Raw genomic sequence first — 22,791 nt, forward strand, 5'->3', positions numbered from 1 at the left:
AAGATATAATTTTGAGATACAGGAATGTTCCAGCTTTAAGGGCATGGAGAAGTCTCCTAATGACATATTATATTCCTACTGACACTACTTAGTGTTGGATAATATTTCCTTGAAGAACAGAAGATACTAATCTAGTACAGATTAAAATAGGGGGACATAATGGATAGAGGATATAATAGGGTAAAATGGATAGTTTAAGATATTTTTAGAACAATATGTTTGCAAATTCTGAGTTCTAGTTTTTTTTGGATCAAAGTCAATAAGAAATACATTATTGTACTAATGAATTGTGATAGTAATAATAATAATAATAATAAGTGGAATGATGCCATGTGAACAGATCAGTCTAGCCCAAGACAGAGAAGCTGCATTTTGAAAAGATGAGGGCATAACATTACCTTCTACCAAGAAGAAATGACCCATAAAGAGGTCATGGGATCATAGATTTAGACCTCTAAAATGATCTAAGCCAGTCCCCTAGTTTTACAGATAAGAAAACTGAGGTCTAGAGAAGTTAAATGATTCATCCCAAGCCACATAGGTCTTAAGTGTCAGAGGAAGGATTGAAACCCAGATACTCTGATTTAAGAGTCAGTGTTCCTTCCACTGTAATCTGATCAGTAGCTATAGATGATTTAAAAATCCATGAGAAGCAGCTAGATGGTGCAATGAATAGATCATTGAGCTTGAGTTAGGAGGACATGCATTCAAAATTGACCTCAGACAACTTTACTAGTTATGTGGCCCTAAGCATTTAATTCATTTAATCTTGATTGCCTCAAAAAAAAAGTCCAGGAGTCTAGTTTAAACATTAAACAATAGTATATCATAAGGAACAATTAATGTGATCAATCATTCTGGCAATTTAAATGGATCAACTTAGAGAAGTTCCATTAAATATAATCATATTTATTACTTAAGCAAGAGAGTTGCACTGCATCAGGAGATGATTTTAAGAATCATTTCTGAAAGGCAACCAATAAGTATCCTGATTGATAGAATGAGACAATTAAGATGTCAAAAAATAATGAGAAAGGATTCCAATGTGTTGGGTAGAGGATTTATTGGAAAACATGGGCTAGAATCACACATGGATTAGACAGCCCTGAATTGGATCAGCCAGAGTGTGTGTGCTCCACTTCAAGAATCCACCTTGAGAGATTAAATATTAGGCACTTTAGTGGACGGGAAAAAATATTACTCCCTTAAATAAAAATGAAAGGACAATTCTTTGTTTTTCTCCAGGACCTCCCCCCCAAAGAGAGTCAACATTAAACTGATCTCATGCACCTTTTAAGACACCTCTGGAAGGTAAAGAAGATTAAGGAATGAGTCTTCTTGCTTAGAAAGAATGGAAGATTTGCATTGAGAAAACTGAGCAAAGAATGAGTAAAAGAGATTTCCCCAAAGTCATAACACTAGTTAATGATGAAATTAGACTTAGAACCCAAAACCTGCCTCCAATTCCCAAGCCTTCTCAACAAAATTAATGATGTTACTAGCTCTAAATGTTGGAGCATCAATTACTCTCAGCTTCCCTGCATCTTCCCTACAAAAATAGAAAGAGATTACCCAGAACTGGTGGCAGTGTGGGAAGCCTCAGTCCCTCATCAGAGCAACACCTCTGCAGAACCAAATCAGGAGCCTCCCAAGGAAGTCGGTCAAAGTCATTTATCAGGATTGGAGCATTGGGCCGGCTGATCATCTCCAGTTCATGGATGTTAGCATGGGGGCCTACACCAATGGGGATCACCTGAACATCCTGAGGTAAACGTTTGATCTCATCAGTGGCAGGATTGCCCACCACCATGTATACTAGATGAGGCGCTTGCTCCCGAATGCCTTGGTTGGAAGAGAAGGTATTCTCAGAAAGGTACTCAAGGGCCTTCCCAGTGTTGGTCCTGTTGCCTCCCCGGTAGTGTATCTGCTGGACCTTCTCCAGTATATATCTCTTAGACTGAGTTTCATTGAAGGAGAATTCCACAGTCACTGCATAGGAGTACTGTATGATGGAAATGTGGATGCTATGTTGACTCACATCCATCCTTTGAATCACCTGCTCCATGAACTCCTTGCTTTTGTTGAAGTTGGCTTCACCAATTTTGTCCGAACCTTCTAGCACAAACACCACATCCAGAATCATGTGTCTACTGTGTAGAGAGGTTGGGGATGCCATGAGCTCTGGACTCACAGTAACCTGTACCACTGAGGAGGGGACAGTCGCAACAGGAATATCAGGCACCAAATCACAGAGGTGGCCCAGGATCTCATCCCGCCTTTGCTCCAGTTCATTCACACCACTAAGCAAATAGGCCTTGTTTTCTGGTGCCTGTTTTTCAATGAGACGAATCTGCTTAAGACTAGCATGGGGCCCTAAGCCCACTGGGATCACAATGACCTTCTTCTTCTTCAGACCTTGGGCATAGCGTACTATAGTCCTGGCCGTGGGAGGGGGCTCCTCACTGGCTGTCAGAAGCAAGGCAATTCGAGATGCTTCAGGGCGGTCAGCTTTGCCAAAGACATGGAAGAGGGTAAACTTCAGGACCTCACTAGTAGAAGCCACCTTGCTTCCAGCATACCTTACAGAACTGGTGATTCGACGAATCTCTGAGGGCCGCTTCCGATCTTTCAGTTCAATGTAGGAGTGGCTACCATCATGGTATTCCACCACAGCCACCCGGATGCGTCTCTGAGAGATATGCAAACGCTCCATCATATTTACTACAAAAGCCTTCAGCACCTCAAACTCAGCCTCTGACAGCTTGGAGGAACCATCCAACAGGAAAGCCAAGTCCAACATCTTGCTACAGTAGAAACTATGCAGGGGAGGTTCAGGGGTCTCCTCCACATATGCTGTGGTCGGGACAGCAGTTGTAAAAAATGGGGACAGATCTCCTGGCTTCTGGCAGGCTTCACAGGTCAAGTTGACACCATCACAATAGCTGTGGGAGAGAGCCAGATATGGTTGGAAATTCTGGAAAACCTATGTATAATCTCTATCTTAGTTTGTCATAATTGTAATGTATTAACATACTTTTAATAATATGTACCTCTTAAATTAGAGGCAGTTAAATGGTGAAGTAGAAAGAATATTGGATCCCAAGTCAGGAAGACCTGAGTTGGAATCCTACCTAAGACATTTATTAACAATGTGACCCAGTGAAAATCATTTAACTTCTCTCATCCATATGGTAAAATGAGGCAATTGGATTCAATAGCTTACAAGATCTCTTTCAATGCTAAATCTCTGATCCCATGTTTCTATTAGTGCATGACCTTATCTGATCAGAACTTCCACATTATATATATATATCTTGTCTTATCACCCCCATTAATGCATACCAGTTACCTAACTAATAGAGACATTTAGGTGGAACAGTAGATAGAATATTGGACCTGGAGTCAGGAATATCTAAATTCATATACAGCCATAGACATTTAATAGCTGTGTAACCTTAGGCAAGTGATTTAAGCTCAACCTGCCTTGGTTTCCTCATTTGTAAAATGGTGTTGATAATATCAGTTGGTTCCCAGGGTTGTTATGGGAATCAAATGAGATAATATTGGTACATTGCTTAGCCCAGTAGCTAGCATATAGTAGGTATTTGTTTCCTTCTTTTTTTTTCCTTACTAATAAAGTACCCTTAAATAACTTAGGAGACAGCTAGGTGAATCAGGGTATAGAGCACTGAGTCTAGAGTCAGGAAGATCAAAGTTCAAATGTGGCTTCAGACACTTACTAGTTGTGTGACCATGGACAAGTCACTTAACTTCTGTTTGCCTTAATTCGCTGAAGAAGAAAATGGCAAACTATTACAGTATCTTTGTCAAGTAAGCCCCCTAGTTGGTATTGGCATGCTGTGGTTCATAGGGTCACAAGGAGTCAGATAACTAAACACCACAGGACTTGTATCTTTATAGTGAAGAAAAACCTTAAATTATAGGAAGGAAATCCTTAATTCCTTCCATGTATAAAGAAAGAAATTTTTATATTTGGTCTATGAACTCAGTTACATATGGTGACTCAGTTAATTTATTTTCCTCATGTGTCATCTTAAGTAAAAGTATGCTGTTATAAATCAAACCCCATTACTACCAAGGAATTACCTAACTTAAGTCATTTTGTTGTGCTGAAACTTGGTTTTCATCAAATAATAGACACACACACACACACACACACACAGACTGACTGACTAAAGTTTGAAATTCTTTCTTTTAGAGAAAATTGATGTGGTTTTTAAAATAGGATTTTGTGAGTATAATTTGATAATTATAATAAAAATAATAATAGTTCTCATCTACATTAAATTTTAATGGTTACAAAGTATTGTTTTGTTTTGTTTTTCATAGTAACTCTATATAATTGGCAACATAGGTTAGTAGTACTATTTCACAGATAAATTCCTTTATTGTATTCGTTCCTATCCTAGCCCCCAGCAACTCTCTGCTGGCCCATCTCACAGATACAAAATACTTCAATGCAAGAAACACAAGAAAAGGGCAGCTAGGTGGCACAGTGGATAGAGTACTGGAGTCTGTAGGACCTGAGTTCAAATCTGATCTCAAACACTTAACTGCCTAACTGTGTGACCTTGGGTAAGTCACTTAACTCCATTGCCTTAAATAAATAAAATTTTTAGAAAAGAAACACAAGAAAAAATAATGGGTGAATATCAATTTGCAAAAGGGGAGACAAAAATCCTGTGCTTACTACTAGATGGCCTGAGTGAATTTATGTAATCTGTCTGACCCTCAGTTTCTTCATCTATAAAATAAGGCTAATATTAACCAGAATAAAGTTGCTCAAAAAAATTTATAAAGACTCAAATCAGAAGTTAAGACTAACTTAATGGCACCTTTGTTCTATGTATGAAGCTTTCTGTCAGTCAATGACCAACCTACAGTAAAGATGGGTTCCCAGGCCCTGGGAAAATTTCCCAGAGTCAAAGCCAAAGAATAATAGTAAACCTTTTTTTCTAAAAGATCAGACCCAAAGTCAGCAATGGGGTATAAAGGAAGAGATAGTCAGACTCCCCTAATTCACCTTCTCTCCTTCCTTTGCCCCATCAACTAATTATAATTCTCAAAGATCTCAAATGATAGATCTGGGAGGAGAATTAACTATTCTTTCACAATGAGTTATTATCCTAACCTGGAACTCCCTGGAAATCAAGGGAAACTAAAACATAGTAAAAATGAGAGCTTTCCAGTACAAATAGAAAAACTAAAAAGCCATCTTTGGCTTTGCTACTAGTCTTAGACATTTTAGAGATTTTGAAGCATTCCTCCATTTTGTACCAGTCCTCCTGAAGTCTATACTGGCTACAAAGAAAATTTACTTTTTTTCTCTTTTTTTTTAAAAAAATTATTTATTTATAGCAATGGGGTTAAGAGTGACTTGCCCAAAGTCACACAACTGAGCCATTATTAAATGTCTGAGTTCCAATTTGAACTCAGGTCCTCCTGACTCCAAGGCCGGTACTCTATCTACTATACCACCTAGATGCCCTGCAAAGAGTATTTTCAATCAGTCTTAGGTGCATAGGTTAGTTCTATGGGGATGTCCTTTCTTTTCCTTTTACTCTTCCTAGCTGAGTGTGGATTTACCACAGAAGTATTTATTTGAAGAATGCTATCAAATATAGGAATTAAAAAGATCAGGAAAACTAGATCAATTCTTCTCATTTTCAGGAAAAATCCTACAAACACAAAGAGCATTAATTCATTAGGATTGGCATCATAGAGGCAAAGTAGCAGAAAGAACACCAGAGGAAACAGAGAAGTCCAGGCTCTATGCTTACTACCTAACTGGTCCCAGGTAATTCTCAGAACCTTCCTGAGAACCAATTTCTTCATCTATAAAATAAAAATGATAATAAAAATTGTCTGACCAACCTGGAAAGTTCTCATGAGGAACAGATGTATAAGAAAGCATTTTCTAAGCTATAACTTATTGTACAGATGTATAATATTAAGTATGTGTTTACTCTGCTGGTAACAAGAAGAAAATAAGATTATAGGAATATATTATTGATCTTTAGTAATATGTAAGCATCAAATATTTGGATTTCTTTCCTTTTACTAAATTCTAATGCTATAAAATTATAATATGACAAAATTTGTTATGAAAATAGATTTTTCCTAGAAACAGAATTAAAGATCTCAAATGCTTACTAGCTATGTGACCCTATATAAGTCACATAACATTCTATTTTTCCTTTACATGGATTAAGACCTTGAGGAAACATAATATCTACTAAATTTTTTAAGGCTTTGATATATTTCAAAGTATTTGTGGCAAAGGTGGTAACAGAAAACTGGAAACAAAGAAGTTAATCATCACCTGGGGAATAGTTAAACACTTTGAGTATTATAAAATATCACTGCACTGAATAATGAAGTAGTGAACATAATAACTAAAGAGAATCATGGAAAGATATGAACTAATACAATGTGTGAAGAAAGCAGAGACAAAATACATAATGATTACAACATCTTAAATGGAAAAAAATAACCTGAAAACAACTGGATATGAACAAAACAAACATGACCCCAGAGAAAAATATATAGCAAAACACTTCCTCTACCCATTACTTTGCAGAGGTAGGGAGGGGGAGGAGTAGATCATGGATGTGGGACATTGTCTATATTAACAGATTTTTTTCTCTCCTTTTTCCTTTACAAAAATAAAAATCTCTTTTATATGAAATTGTTCTCTGGAAAGGGATGTGTATGGAAAGACAAGGATAAGCATTTTTTTTTACTTATTGAAGTAGTTGAACTTGCAAATAGTACACTTTGGGTTGGACTAAATGGCCTTGGAAGTTCTGTCCAGCTGGACAATTCTATGTTCCTGTAAACAGGATGAGATGAAACAGAATGACCAATTTCAAGGCTATAGGTCCAATTCCATCTGGTTGTACACAATTGTTCAGCCTGTTCTTCCCACATGAACACAACCCAAAGGTAAGGTAAAATCTGCCCCCACTGGAGAAAAAACTTGGCTGCTAACTTTCAGATATTAAAGAATGACTTCAACATATAACCCTTCAGAATGTTAGAAATCCTGCTGCTACCCTACCCAACTAGCCTGATGAGTCTATCAACTCCTTGCAATGAGTCTGTGGTCTCTTGGGAATCCCTACAAGTTAGAAACCACTAGCCTAAATGATTAAATTCTTGATGCTATTATTCTATTCAGTTAGCACCTTTTGTCACCTTAGATTTCTATATGCTGAGTAGGATTGTCCCAAAGACCAATTAAATCATTACCCAATGAGCTGAGAAATAAAGTACTTTTCAAATGACCAGAGAGAAAAACGTCAACTTCCTAAGCCCCTGGAAACATGATCCAGAATTCACGCTAGCATCATGAATGATTTCCAAATAATTGGAGATTCCATCCAAAACTTTACTAGAAGTAAAATTAAAACCTCTATTAACAATCTTCTCCTCTGTTGCAGGGGAGGTGAGGGATATATCGATCTTCTACTCCCTTTATTTCTTGAGATCCCTAATCCAACCTCTGTTCTTCATTTTCCATCAGTTTCAACTTAATCATGGAAAGCAAAATAGGGCAGATATTCATTAGGAAGTTCATTCCTACTTTCTATGGTCTCAGAGTCCATAGGATTTATTGCTTTAATCCTTGAGTTAACATTACGTGAGTGACATTCTTTCTAGTTTTCTGTTTCCTCTGGGTCTTTGCTTTAAAAATCACCCTGGGCAACATTTGCTCTTGTTTATACAGATGGTGGGGCAGGATCTGATTCTGGTAGCTGTGGCCAGAGCACGCCCCCCCACCCCCACCCCACCCCAGTGGGTTAAGTTCTCGGAAGGACTGATCAGCATTAGGGAGTGGTGTTGAATGTATTGACATCTTAATATATGTTAGGTGACTATGAAAATGCCTTCTAAAATCTCAGATCTCACCAATAGGAAACTACACTGTACTCTGGGATCTGAACCCAGGAGAGGTAGATATTGGCAGGGTAGGTTAGGGTCAGGGGTCACCATACAAAAGAATTAGTCTGCGAATTTTCAGTGAAATGAGTCACTTCCTGTGCCCATGGTTGATCTCTCCATACAAGGTGTTCCTAAGGCAATAGGAGTTCCTCCTTCAATATACTAATTCCCAGGGGGAAAAACTTTGATATTCATAAAATTCTTCATGTGGTCCAGAAATGACATACTTTGGACATGAGTTCACATTACTATAACATTTAAGATTTACAAAGCACTTCCTATGAAATAATCTTGGTCAGTAGTGTTAATACTATTATTCTCATTTTACAGTTGACACACAAAGATATGAAGTCACTTACATATGGCCATACAGCTAGTAAGACTCAGAACCAGTATTCAGACCAAACTTCTTCTATGTCATTAAGTCAACTCCCTCTTTTAAGTCAGAACTATATCTAAACCTTTCTAGATCCACAGAAGACAAGGAACGGATAGACGGTTTTTAAATATTTACTGGGAAGCAAAATCCATAAACTTGCCCAACTGATACCATCTTAAATCTCTGAATCTACACAATTGTAAATGTGGATTACTTTATGTAATAATAACAACCACCATTTATCTAGGACCTACAAGTTGCCAGATATTTTACTGGCCATTTTACAGTTATTATATCATTTGATCCACATAACAAACCTGAAAAGTAGGTACTATTATTTTCCTCATTTAACAGATAAAAGAAATTGAGGCAAATGGATTAAGTGACTTGCCCAGGATCATCTCCTGTAAGACTCTGAGGTCAGGATTTGAATTCTTGTTTTCCTGACTACAGACCAGAACTCCATCTACTACCTAGCTACCTGTTTTTGCTGATTATGTGTCATCAAAATACTCCTTTCCTTCCACTTGCAAATGAAAACCAATTATTAGCACCCTGGATAAAATGTCACTTTCCACAATGAAAATTTGACATTTTCCATGATGAAAAATATACCTATATCCATAGAGATTGAGGTATATTTTAATACTTTGTTTTTCTTGCTTTTTGCATCTTTTGTTGCAACATGACCAATATGGAAATGCTTTGCATGACTTCACAGGTATAATTAATAATATATTACTTGCCTTCTTAGTGGGTAGGGAAGGGACAAGAAGTAGAGAGAGAGAGAGAGAGTTTGAACCTCAAAATTTTAAGAAATAAATATTTTTAAAAATTTTAATATAATTGGGAAATAATTAATAAAATAATAATATTTATATATACTTTAAAAGAGTTTGTAACTTTAGGGGAGGCTAGGTGGTGCAGTGGATAGAGCACTGGCCCTGGAGCCAGGAGTACTGAGTTCAAATCCAGCCTCAGACACTTAATAATTACCTAGCTGTGTGGCCTTGGGCAAGCCACTTAACCCCATGGCCTTGCAAAAACCTAAAAAGAAAAAGTTTGTAACTTTATCTAAATAATATGTATCTACTTTACCAAAGTTTGCAGAGTTTGGGATCATCCTGGTTCAAGAAGATTCTCTTTCCTTGTGAAAAACGTCGACCCTCCAACTCACATACAGGACAATCCTTAGGGTCAATACAGGTTTGTAACAGTTCATCCAAAATCTTCCCTGCCCAAAACACCAATCATTTTATTAGAAACTGTGGCTTCCATCATGTCCAATGTAAATGACCCAAACTAAGGGTGCAAATCCCAAACTCAAACTCTGAGTCTAGTCTTGCTTCTTCCAATGATTAACTGAGAGTTCTAGGGTTTATCTGCTTTTCTTCTTGATGCTTTTCTTTCCCTTCAGCAAAATAGGAAGAATTGACTCCAGCATAGCCCATCTTGTATCTTAGGAGAAATAAAATTCTATGACTCTTCAGAAGAATGATACTATCTAATCTAAGTCAAGAATAAAAGGCAAGTGATTCATAGACTTCCAAACTACTCTAAGGTCTTACTGAAATGATCTGTTTTTTTTTTTTACTTTTTTAGAAAGTAGAATTGTATGAAAAAGAACCTGGGATAATATATTTGAAACTGGAAGAGAACTGAAAGGTCGTCTACTGGCTCTCCTCATTTTATTTGATATATGAAGATTTTGAGTGACTTGGCCAAGATCACACAGGTAGTAAGTGACAGAGAGAGATCTTGAAGCCAGGTTCTTTGGTTCTAAATCTAGTACCAATAGAATAAGGAGAACACACTTAATGTATGGTCATGGTTCCAGCCTTCCATATTTAGATTCCTTGGCAAAGGATGGTCCCAGGGAAATCAGACCAGGTTTGTTTAACCCACGTCAAGCCTATCCTAGTCTTTGACTCATTGAGGGATTAACTCCTCCAAGAAAACTCATGATACAAAGGGGAGTAGTTACCTGGGGGGCAGTGTATGTGGCATCCTTCCACACATTGCACTGGACATGAAAGTGGCTCAGGGTGCTGGCACGTGACAGGACAGGCAGAGGCACAACTATTATAGCGCCACTCACATTCATGCCCACTTTCTTGATGATTCTTCTCCTCACAACTTTGTGCTGTACAGAAGAGAAGAAAAACACAAGTACAATCATTAAAGAAACCAGTGGGAATGACAGTGATAGGGAAGAGGGTAGAGAAGGTGATAGAGGTGGACAGGGGATACTGGTGCTGATAGCAATAGCCATGGTAGGGGAGATGATAGTAACTACATTCTAAAGTTGGTAAATGATGCTTCTATGGGCATTACAGACCAGAACTTCCCTGGTCTTTAATTTTGTTGTTGTTCAGTTGTTTTTCAGTTACATCTGACTCTTCAAGACTCCATTTGGGATTTTCTTGGCAAATACTGGAGTAGTTTGCCATTTCCTTCTCCAGTTCATTTTACAGATGGGGAAACTGAGGCAAGCAGGGTTAAGTGACTTGTTGATGACTCTCAAATCTACCTTTTCTACCCTTATCTCCTTCCTGACCTCCAAACTCATAACTCCATCTACAATTCAGACATGTTGAACTGGATATCCAATAAGCATCTTAAATTTAAAATGTCTGAAACAGAGCTCATTATTTTTCCCCAAAACTTTCCCCCCATAACTATTTACTAAGGAGGAAAACACCATGTTCCCAGTCTCTCAGGATCCCAAAATGAGTCATCCTGGTTTCCTCACTATCTCTCACACTACTACCCCATATCTAAGCATATCTAAGGCCAGTCAACCTTTGCAACTTCTCTCAAATGTGCCCCTTTCTCTTCTCTGATACTGTAGTGCACTCTGTACTTCATTACCTCATACCTAGATTATTGAAATAGCTGCTGGAAGGTCTGCCCACCTCGTCTCTCCCCACTCCAATCCATCCATTGAATCATCAAAATGGTTTGCCTAAAACAAATCCAATCATGTCATCCTTCTCTACCCCATTCTATTCACCTCTAGGAACAAATAAAAAAAGTTCTGTTTGGTATTCAAAGTGCTTCATAACCTAGCCCCCTCCTACTTCTTGAGTCATCTTATACTTCACTCCCCAACACACACACACACACACACACACACACACACACACACACACACACACACACACACAATTCTATCCAGTGACACTGACCTCCCGGTTGTTCCATAAACAAGACACTTCATCTCTCAGCACTCAACTTTTTTTCTGGCTGCCCCACCTCCCATACATTGGAAGTTCTCCTTCCTCAGTTTCAAACTAAAATCCCATTTTTTACAGGAAGCCTTCTCCAATCCCTCTTAATTTCAGTGCCTTCCCTCTGATATTTCTTATTTATCTTTACTTCCTATATATTTTTATGCTGTCACCCCAATAGATTTTAAGCTTCTTGAGGGCAAATATCTTCTACCTCTTTTTGTATCCCCAGAAGCTAACATAGTACTTAGCACATAGTAGACATTAATAAATGTTTATTGATTGTTTCTGAGCCTTTCTAAAACAGAGAAGACAGAGGGACAAACAGTTCTGCCCTGAGCACTCTTTGGGGGCAAAAAGGCCCATGAAAGGATAAAGCCTCTGGCATCCTGGACTGGGTACCTCTTCTTTTTTTCCACTGCCCACGAGTTTCAGTAGTGCTGATCCCAAAGTGGAGGACAGAATCAATAAGCTGCTGCTGTTGGAATTGAACTTGCTAACATCATGTGAGTGAGCAGCAGTGACCGTTTGGATTGAAAGCTTCAATTAGGTGAAATGAATACTTCTAGAAATTCTTCCCTCTTTTAATGGACACATACTCCTCTCTCCTGCTTCTCCTCCTACCTATCTGACCACTTCTCCTTTGCTGGAGCTTCATCCAGGTCAAATTCACCAACTATGGAATTCTGCATTTTGAACATCTGAAATAGGATGTCCCAGAGGTATCTTCAAATTTAACACATCCAAAACAGTATTCATTATCTTTATCCTACAATTCCTTCCCTCTTCTCAACTTTCCTATTACTGTTGAAAGTAACATATTCTTTCAGCCACTGAAGTTTGCAACATCAGTTTCACCAATTCCTCACTCATTCCGCAAATACAATCCATTATCAACTGTTGTCATTTCTAATTTTATAACATCTCTCATATATCCCTTTCTTTCCACTCACATAGACAATATCTTTATTTCAGTCCTTATCATTTCTTGCCTGGACTATTCCAAAAACTTAATTGTCTTCCCTCTCTTCACTGAAATTCATCCTCCACTCAGCCACCAAGGTGATTTTTCTGAAGGACAGATCTGACTGTATCACACACACACACACACACACACACACACACACACACACACAAACAACACAGAGCCCTTAATAAGTTCTAGTAGATTCTATTACTTCTAGAATCACATATAAAATCTTCTATTTGTCATTTAAAGTCAAACTGATTTGGCTTGATTTCTACCTTTCTGTTCTTATACCCTATGCTCAGCTAGACTGATCTATTTAGCTAGGCTATTCTTTATAGACAACCATCTTCTGATTCTACCTCTACACTGGAATGTTCTCTATCCTCAGCTCTATATCCTAATTTCCCTTAGCTACCTTCAAAACTAGTTCAAACCTTGCCTTCTATGAGAGGCCTCTTCTTCTATGAGAGGCCTCCTCATTTCCACTAGTTCGCTTCCTATAGGATGGCCTCCACAGTTGTTCACACGGAGTCTCCCCCTCCCCATTATAATGTAAGATCCCTGAGGACAGGATGCATAATATTGCCTATCTTTTTATTTCCTGAACACAGCACAATTCCTAGCACATAGCAATCACTTGACAATGATTATTGATTAACTAGCTGATAGGGTGTCCAGGACCACTGCTACAACTAATGAGACCTCAGCATCCTGCTGAGATGGCCTGAGGCGCTTCAGAGGCCAGTTAGCTGAGTGGCAAGGCCCAAGATTGGCAGCTTCTGTACCCTCCTCTGAGCGATTGAGCTGAAGGAGAAAACTACTACTTATACCTCTCTTCCCTTGATTTCCTCTGGCATAATCCATGATCTGAAACTAAAATCCTATCCATACACCTCTCCTCTCCCTCATGTTAAAAACCAGGAAACATGGTAATAAGTAATTCTGAGAAGTTAGTTTCACCCTTGATCACACTATGAGATATCACTTAGGGTGATACCATGATGAACTTGATGACTTACGGCACAATGTGTCAGTCCTCCAGTTCACCACTGCACCATGCTGGGAACAGACGTAGGCATAGGCAGCAATGGCATCACAGAAGCAGGCACAGTCCCCAATGGATTCACAGGAACAGGTATCATATATACAAATATCCAGGTACGGTTCTGGGTCTACCTGTGGAAGATATCAAATGACTGTACTGAGAAGTACAAGCAAATTAGGTGAAGAGAAACAGAAGTGTGACCTAAGCTCTATCCCATGTCCTTAGTGGGAATAAAGGCTAGTGATTTGAGCAGAAAAACAGGAGGTCTAAACCTGGAGAGGAGATGTGATCTAGTGGTTAGCACTATGAAAATACTGCAAAATTCCTTTTATGGCACCAACAAGGTACTGATACCTAAACCAGGACGAACTAAAACAGACAAAGAAAATTATAGACCAATCTCCCTAATGAATATTGATGCAAAAATCTTAAATAAAATTTTAGCAATGAGACTACTGCGAATTATTACTAGGATAATACACCATGATCAGGTAAGATTTATACCAGGTAGGCAGGGATGGTTCAATATAAAGAAAACACTCAGCATAACTGAGCATATCAAAAGCAAAAATCAACAGAAATCAGATGATCATCTTGATAGATGCTTTAAAGCCTTTGATAAAATACAACATTCATTCCTATTAAAAAGACTAGAAAATTTAAGAATAAATGGAATGTATAAATGGATATTTATTATACATCTAAAGTCATTCATAAATACTATATGTAATGGGAATAAATTTGGAGCATGTCCAATAAAATCAGGGGTGAAACAAGGATGCCCATTATCACCACTACTATTCAATATAGCATTAGAAATACTCACTGTAGCAATGAAAAAAAAAGTTAAAGGAATCAGAATTGGCAATGAGGAAGAAAAGCTCTTACTCTTTGCAGATGATATAATGGTATACTTAGAGAACCTGAGAAAAATCTTCTTAAAAACTCCTTGAAAAAATTAACAAATTCAACAAAGTATCAGGATATAAACTAAACCCTCACAAATCATCAGCATTTCTATATATGAACAACAAAGCCCAAGAACAAGAGATAAAAGAGAAATTCCATCTAAAATAACTACAGACAACATTAAATACTTGGGAATCTACCTCCCAAAACAAACCCAGAAACTGTATGAACACAATTATGAACCACTCCTCACCCAAATTAAGTCAGATCTAAATAATCGGGAAAATGTCAATTGCTCATGGTTAGGTTGAACTAAAATAACAAAAATGACAATTCTACCCAAATTAAATTACTTCTTCAGTGCCACACCTATCAAACTATCAAATAACTACTTTATCAAGTTAGAAAAAATGGTAACAAAATTCATTTGGAGCAACAAAAGAATTGCAAAGGAACTGATGAAAAAAAAAATGTAAAGGAAGATGGCCTAGCTCTACCAGATCAAAAACTATACTATAAAACAGCAGTCATCAAAACTGCCTGGTACTGGTTAAGAAATAAAAGTAATGAATCAGTGGATTAGGACAAGTTCAAAAGAAACCACAGTAAATGACTACAGCAATCTACTATTTGACAAACTCAATGACATCAGCTTCTGGGATAAGAACTCACTTTTTGACAAAAATTTTTGGGAAAACTGGAAAACAATATGGCAAAAACTAGGCATAGATCCATATCTCATACCCTATACCAAAACAAGGTCAAAATAGTATGGGATTTAGACATAAAGGGCAACACTACAGATAAATTAATAGACCAAGAAATACTCTGCTTATTAGATCTATGGAAAGGGGATGAATTCATGATCAAACAAGCATTAGAGTACATTATAAACTGCAAAATGAATGATTTTGACTATATTAAATTAAAAAGGTTTTACACTAAAAAAATCAATGCTGACAAAATTAGAAGGAAAGCAGAGAGCTGGAAAACAATCTTGACAACTAGAAGTTCTGATAAAGGTCTCATTTCTAAAATATATAGAGAATTGCAATAAATTTATAAGATTACAAGTCATTCCCCAGTTGATAAATAGTCAAAGGATATGACCAGGCAGTTTTCAGATAAAGAAATTAAAGCTATATATAATCATATGAAAAAATAATCCAAATCATTGTTAATTAGACAAATGCAAATTAAAACAACAATGAGGTATCAGCTCACACCTATCAGATTGGTCAAGATGAGAAAAAGGGAAGATGGAACCAGCTTCCGGCCAGGCTTTTTAGAATGTTGCACCGTACTGCTCTCAGACCATGAGAAGGCCAGAACCAGGCCCAGAGCCAAGCATGGAAGGAGATGTGTTGGACACACCTGAGGCCCTTGGGTATAATGTTCCTTTCTTAGAAGAACAAGCACTTATCAAAGCAATAGAAAGTGGCCTGTCCTCACCTGAATTTTCAGAGCTCTGCATTTGGTTAAGATCTCAGATAAATCTGTGACTTAGATGAAAGTATCTCTTCAACAGTTGGAAGTGAAGATATAGAAAGTTTTCAGCTTGAGATAAGTGGTTTTCTAAAAGAACTGTCCTGTCCCTTCGCAACACTCATCTCAGGAGACACTAAAGATCATTTAAAAGAAAGATGACTGTTTGAAATTCTTATTATTTTGGAGAGCTTCAAGCTTTACAGATTTCACAGAAAAAGAAGAAGAAGTTTAAAGGTTCACAATTGAACAAAAACAATGAAATTTACCAGGAGGTACAAGCTATCTGTGATACTCTGTGCTTGCCAGAATCAACCACTTCTGACATTCTTGTTATCAAAGATGAAGGATAGTTTTTCAAAAGTTCAAAATAGCCACACAGGAAAACCATTGCTGAAAACAGATTTAAGTCCCAGAACAGGCAGAATAATTGGAAAGGATCAATGATGCTCTCTGCTGTGACTATGAATGCTGAGGGAGGATGTTAATGAAGTGATTAGATGTTACAGTTCAGTCCTTTGGATGGTCTGATAGAGCCCAGATTCACGAGCAAAGAAAACTGCTTTGTCCTGTTAGACCAAGGGAAATTTTGTGAGCAACTAGCACCACAATCTTCACCATTCTGAAGAAAGCACTTCCCTGCAACCTCACTTTTCTGATTGGTGTCTGTTTGCCTGGACCAGCATTTCAGGAGATGCCTCAGCCAAGCTTCACTTCACTCAAATCTTTCCTCTTGGATATGTTCCTTCTACTCTGTTCAGGTTGCCATCTCTCTTCCCCTCCACTCCCATTTTTGTCTCTTCTATTTGTGTCTGGCACATATTAAACACTTAATAAATGCTCTATCCAATCCAAATATTGTTAAGGGAATTTGATGGCATTAATTCTATATAGTCAAAAACATGAAAATTCCTTTTTTAATGAATAAATACATCTAAACTTCACTTATGTTGATAATTGTCAAAAATAATAGAAGAATCATTATAAATTAAAATAATCTAATGACCATGATACTATATTTGAAAAAAATAGCTTTGTTCCCACATCCTTCATATATTTTGTATCTTACATTTAGTTTCACATAAAAAAATAGAATCAAGTTTCCAAATAACTCTCAGGTTCAAAACATCTATAAAAATTGCCCAAAATTTGGAAAGTCAGATCTCTGGAGACCACTCACTATTGCTTGATCATGGGTCAGAGGTAGAACTGATGCTTCTCAATGTGCCTGGTATATAGGAGTCACATAATAAGTATTTATCGACTGATTGCCCATCATTTAAGGAGAAGGAATTGCATTAAGGTTGTGCACTGAAATACATTTTTGGAAGAAAGATATTGAAGTTTATTTTTGCCATTCTTCTTTCTCATTGTAGTTCAGTGCCCAAATAGTAGTGCTATTGTACAACATTAAATTATATTTAAATAAATGTGGCATATCAAAGCAAAAAAAAGGAAGATGATAAGTGTTGGAGAGGTTGTGGGAGGATTGGGACATTGATGCATTGCTGATGGAGTTGTAAACAGATCCAACCATTCTGTAGAGAAATATGGAGGTATACCCATAGAACAATAAAACTATTCATACCCTTTGACCCAGCAATTCCAATTCTAGGTCTATATCCAGAAGAAATTTTTTAAAATGGGAGAAAAGTCTTACATGTTCCAAAATATTCATAGCAGCTCTTTTTGTAGTGGCAAAGTATTGGAAAGTGAAGGGGTGCCTATCAATTGGGGAATGGCTAGACAAGTTATAGTACATGAATACTATGTAATACTATTATTCTATAAGAAACCATAAATGATTGGACTCTAGAGAGGCATGGAATGACTTATGGGATCTGATGCTGAGTGAAGGGAGTAGAGTCAAGAGAACAATGTACACATTAACAACAACACTGTGAGATGATCAAACTTGATGGAAGCAGATCCTCTCAACAGTTCAGAGAGCTAGGACAACCATATTAAACTGGCTATGGACAATGTTATCCCCATCTAGAGGAAGAAAAACAAAAAAAACCCCAACCCTTTCATAATCTGATGAATACTTTATAAAAATTATCTCTTATGCATCTCTTTTCCTTAATCCTAATTCCTCATACTGAAAATGACTAATCTGTAAATATATTTATTAAAAATATGTACAATGCTAACCTGACTTTGCCACTGGGGGGTGGAAAAGGGGAGTGGAGGGAAATTTTATAATTTAAAATTATATATGTGCATATGGAAGAAAAAATAAATAAATAAATTTTTTTTAAAAAGAACTATGGAAATATGCAAAGAATTATTGGGTTGATTCTAGGGGATAGTTTCAGTTCAAGAAGAATTTCTCATAAATCCTAGACCTGAAATTCCAGGAGAACATTCCATTTACATATGTATCTGTCCATCTATACTGTCCATACTCAAGCATATTTTATCTATGTTTACAAACATAGCAATACTCTTTCCCTTTTAAAATTGACAAAGACATTTAAGACATAAAAATATACCAAGAATATCTTCAAGTTCCACTGGTCAAGAAAATTACCATAAGGTTAGGGTCTGAATGTGATTGTTGATGTTGATAGCATCTCTTTACAGTCTATAAAATGCTTTCCTCACAACAAATAATATAATCTTCAATTTAAAGATGAGAAAATTGAAATTCTGGAAGGTCAAGAAACTTGCTCAAGGTCACATAGCTAGCAAGTGTTGTCAGCTAAACTTAAACCTAGATCTTTTGACTTCATATCCAGTATTCATTTCACTATGCACAGGAGGGATATATAGTCTACTTCTAATTCACATGGAGTCATGAAAGTTCCTTCTCTCCAGAGTGGTACATTAGAAAGAATGTTAGATTTTGAATTATAGACTATGAGCACAGAATTATGACAACTATTATTTCTAACAATGTTTGTCCTTCATTTTCAATGATCATATCAGGGAGGTGATGCCATGAACTGGATTTGGGTGAGGGGGCGCTGTGCTAAGACACCAGTCTCACTTTCTTCTCCAGAGCCATCTGGGTCCAGGAGCCAGATATGAATCAGGATGACTGGAGATCAGGGGGACAGTGGATAGAGTACTGGCATTGGAGTCAGAAGGGCATGAGTTCAAATCAAACCTCAGACACTTGACTCTTACTAGCTGTGTAACCTTGAGCAAGTCACTTAACCCTGATTATATCTATAAAGTGAAAGTTTATATCTGGAAATCAATCAACACTACAATTCAAAAATTGATTTATTGGAGGCAGCTTGGTGGCATAGTGAATAGAACACTGGCTCTGGGGTCAGGAGAACCTCAGTTCAAATCTGACCTCAGACACTTAATAATTACCTAGCTGTGTGACCTTGGGCAAGCCACTTAACCCCACTGCCTTACAAAAAAAAAAGAATCAATTTATTGCTTTGTTGATTGCGTAGACATAAGAAAGTAATGGAGAAAATGTTAATTATGGAGGCTAAACTTAAGAGTGTGTCCTGAACACATTCCATTTTTCTAAGGGGTCATTTGTTAAACATTCACCAGCACACTTCTGGTTCTACTCCAGGTTGATCTGTCTTTCTCCTAATACAAATGAAATAGACTATGTAAAAACACTTTACAAAACTTAAAGCACTTGACAGAAATATAGTAATCAGTATCATTACCTGTGTGACCTTAAATGAGTCACTGGACCTCTCTATGTCTCACTCTCTTTAAATTTAAATTGAGGGGAGCTGGATTAACAACTCTAAAGTCCCTTCCTAAAGGCAATATCATGTAGCTGTACTTAACCTCTCCAGGTTTCAAGCAACTATGTAAGATATATGTTGCCTGTTTTTGGAAAGTTTGATAATTGTATTTCAGTAGAATTGATTTTTCTTTTAATCTTATATGTTTTATTTTATGCATTTAAGAACATTCTAAGAAGGGGCCCAAAGGTTTCTATTGTGAAGTGTCCATGACACAAGACTTAAATTAAGATCCCTATTCTAAGACTCCAGTTTTCAAAATAGATGCCAACTTACATTGATTGAGGAAATTTCCCCATCAGGAATTCCTCTATCAATGTAATCATTGATCCAGACACTTCCAGCCACCCTCCTCAAAAAAAAAAAAAAAAAAAAAAGGTCCCTGTAAAAAAAAAAAAAGGCTGAGGGGCGGCTAGGTGGCTCAGTGGATAAAGCATGGACCCTGGAGTCAGGAGTACCTAGGTTCAAATCCAGTCTCAGACACTTAATAATTACCTAGCTGTGTGGCCTTGGGCAAGCCACTTAACCACATTTGCCTTGCCAAAATCTAAAAAAAAAAAAAAAAATTAAAAAAAGGCTGTAAATCTATGATGTTATGAGTCCTTCCAATGAAGATTTACTGGGCTGAGATAACCCATATGTTTTTTTCTTTTGCAAGGCAATGGGGTTAAGTGGCTTGCCCAAGGCCACACAGCTAGGTAATTATTAAGTGTCTGAGGTCAGATTTAAATTCAGGTACTCCTGACTCCAGGGCCGGTGCTCTATCCACTGCGCCACCTAGCTGCCCCCTAACCCATATGTTTTAAGCCTCTTTTCATACCCTTTCATCTACTTTCACCTCTAACCCTACTGAAGAAGTCAGAGTTTTCTCTAAACCAAAAGAACATTGGGAATCTTATAGTTTATAAGACTTCTCTACAGACAGAGAAGAATGATGGGTGTAAAGAAATTGGTGATTGGATTAATATCATAATTATAACTGATATTTATATAGCATTTTAAAATTAGCAAAGTACATTACTAACTATATTTGTTAATTTGATCTTCACAACATTCTTGGGAGATGGGTGCTATAAGAGATTAGGAAAGTGAGGTAGCTAGAGGTTGAGGTTCAATAACTTGCCCAGAATCCCACAGCTATTAAGTGTTGAAGTCAGATTCAAATAAAGGTTCTTCCTAACTCTATGCCTGGAACCTTAGACACTGGGACATCTACTCTCCCAGTCAGTCCTCCACACCATAAAAGAAATAGTACTGAAAAGGAAAACTAAGTTTTTATAATTAACTTTGTTTTGAGAATTCTGTGGCATTTATTGAAATAAATGGAAATATTCTAAATCTTGCAAAATCTGATTTAGAATAGACTAGAAGGGTGTTAAGAGGAGATAATTAGAGATTGAGGAGATTTGGGAAGGGAAAGACCAGAAGACAATAAAGGGAAAGACATTCTTCTGAGATCTGAAGGAAGAGATTTTTAAATCCTGAAATTTTAGTCCGAATCCAAAGGAAAAGCCAAGATTCAACTAAGAAAATGAGAACTAAGTAATAAAAACTTACGGTTAATTATACCTCTCTTTCCTCATGAATGGGTTGAGTCATCTCAGAAAGAATGTCTCTATTATTCTCTTCATTCCCATGTGGAGAAATTTGAGACATGGGCTGAGGAAGGGATCTGACTCATAGCATATGGAATATTTTAAGGGCAGAAGGCAAAATCTGAACTCCCCACCTTGAAGTACTCAAATCATTGTTCCATTGTTATAGCTCCTCTAAATTGTTACCTTCCCCAGGTACTTACCAGTTTGTTGCACTCCCGGAAGGTGTCACTAGTGAGGATCCTGCATGATGAGTCCACCATCGTCTGCTTCAAGACATTGTTTTGACAGGTGGCAGGAGTGCCATTCAATAATACCTGGTAAGTGTTGAGAAAAAAGACATAAATTGATTGGGCTCATTCCAGACTGAAGGTATAGGTTTGTTTCTGTCCCTTCTGCTACCACATCAATCCCTACTCCTATCAGCATCCCACCTTCCACCCCAAGATGAGAATGAAATGGGGAAGAAAAAGTCCAAGAACCAGGCTTCCCTGAGCTCAGCCAACAAAAACAAGGGCTACTCACTTCACTGGTGTCAGCACACTGTGGGTTCACTTTCCAAGAATTCCCAAAGTCCACTGGGCCCATCTCCAGCTGCAGGCTGCTGCTGGTGAACTCATTGTTCTGGTTGCCGTCAAAATTCCCACACAGACCACACACTCTCTCCTAGCAAAATAGGAGTTAACAATATAAGGATACCGAATCGTAGGAGGAGGGCTTTCTGGAGAGACTGAGTAAATAAAACGTGGCTGGGGGAAAGGAAAGTTCTCTCCAGAGTAGCTGAATAAGACAGGGGAGTAGAAGTTTGGGTTTGGAATCAAGAAGACTCATCTTCAGTCACTTACTAGTTGTATTACCTGGGCAAGTCACTTAACCCTGTTTGCCTCGGTTTCCTTATCTGTAAAATGAGCTGGAGAAGAAAATGGCAAACCAAAGCAGTATCTTTGCCAAGAAAGTCCCAAGTGGAGATACAAAGAGTAAGATACCACTGAAATGACTCCATAAAAGTCCTTTCTTAAGGAAGCCCCATTAAAAAGTCAGGATAAGTAAGAGCATTTGTTTAGAATGCTACATCTGGAAAAAATTGGAAAATCCATGGATAATCTAGACCTGAGCTAACTTTGACCCATTTTGGTCAAGGTTAGCCCAGATCTGGATTATCTTCCATTTCATCAGTGTCTCCAATAGGACTCTCTGATTAGAGGACAGGATCATGGGCTGGAGGGGTGCTATTTAAGCAAGGGGCTTAACATGATCCTTCCATTTACCACCAACTACACTGCTCTCAGACTTCTTTGAACTTCTCCATCACATCCCCACAGTATCTTCCTCCAAATCCTCCTCATCCCTTGCTTTTCAGCTGACATTTATGTGTTGTCTTCCCCAACTAAATTGTAAGTCCCTTGAGAGCAAGGATTCCCTTTATTTCATTTGCATTTGTATCTCCAGAGTTTAACAGCGTAACTAGGACATAGTAGACCATTAATA

The 22,791-nt window shown here is 37.5% G+C and overlaps 1 protein-coding gene and 1 pseudogene across 1 annotated transcript in view; one reads left to right on the top strand and one right to left on the bottom strand.

Moving 5' to 3' along the window:
* VWF (von Willebrand factor) overlaps window positions 1-22,791 on the bottom strand; it is a 212,002-nt gene that overhangs the window by 57,746 nt on the left and 131,465 nt on the right. Inside the window, exons 23-28 of the mRNA XM_074194426.1 lie at window positions 21,829-21,969; window positions 21,507-21,620; window positions 13,564-13,720; window positions 10,329-10,487; window positions 9,443-9,578; window positions 1,573-2,942 (exon numbers count right to left, since the gene is read on the bottom strand). Coding sequence (XP_074050527.1) covers window positions 1,573-2,942; window positions 9,443-9,578; window positions 10,329-10,487; window positions 13,564-13,720; window positions 21,507-21,620; window positions 21,829-21,969 — 2,077 coding nt within the window. The remainder of the gene's footprint in view (window positions 1-1,572; window positions 2,943-9,442; window positions 9,579-10,328; window positions 10,488-13,563; window positions 13,721-21,506; window positions 21,621-21,828; window positions 21,970-22,791) is intronic.
* Window positions 15,815-16,578, top strand: LOC141493571 (protein FAM98B-like; annotated as a pseudogene).

The sequence above is a fragment of the Macrotis lagotis genome, chromosome 7 (assembly GCF_037893015.1).
Source record: "Macrotis lagotis isolate mMagLag1 chromosome 7, bilby.v1.9.chrom.fasta, whole genome shotgun sequence".
In the NCBI taxonomy this organism is placed as follows: domain Eukaryota; kingdom Metazoa; phylum Chordata; class Mammalia; order Peramelemorphia; family Peramelidae; genus Macrotis; species Macrotis lagotis.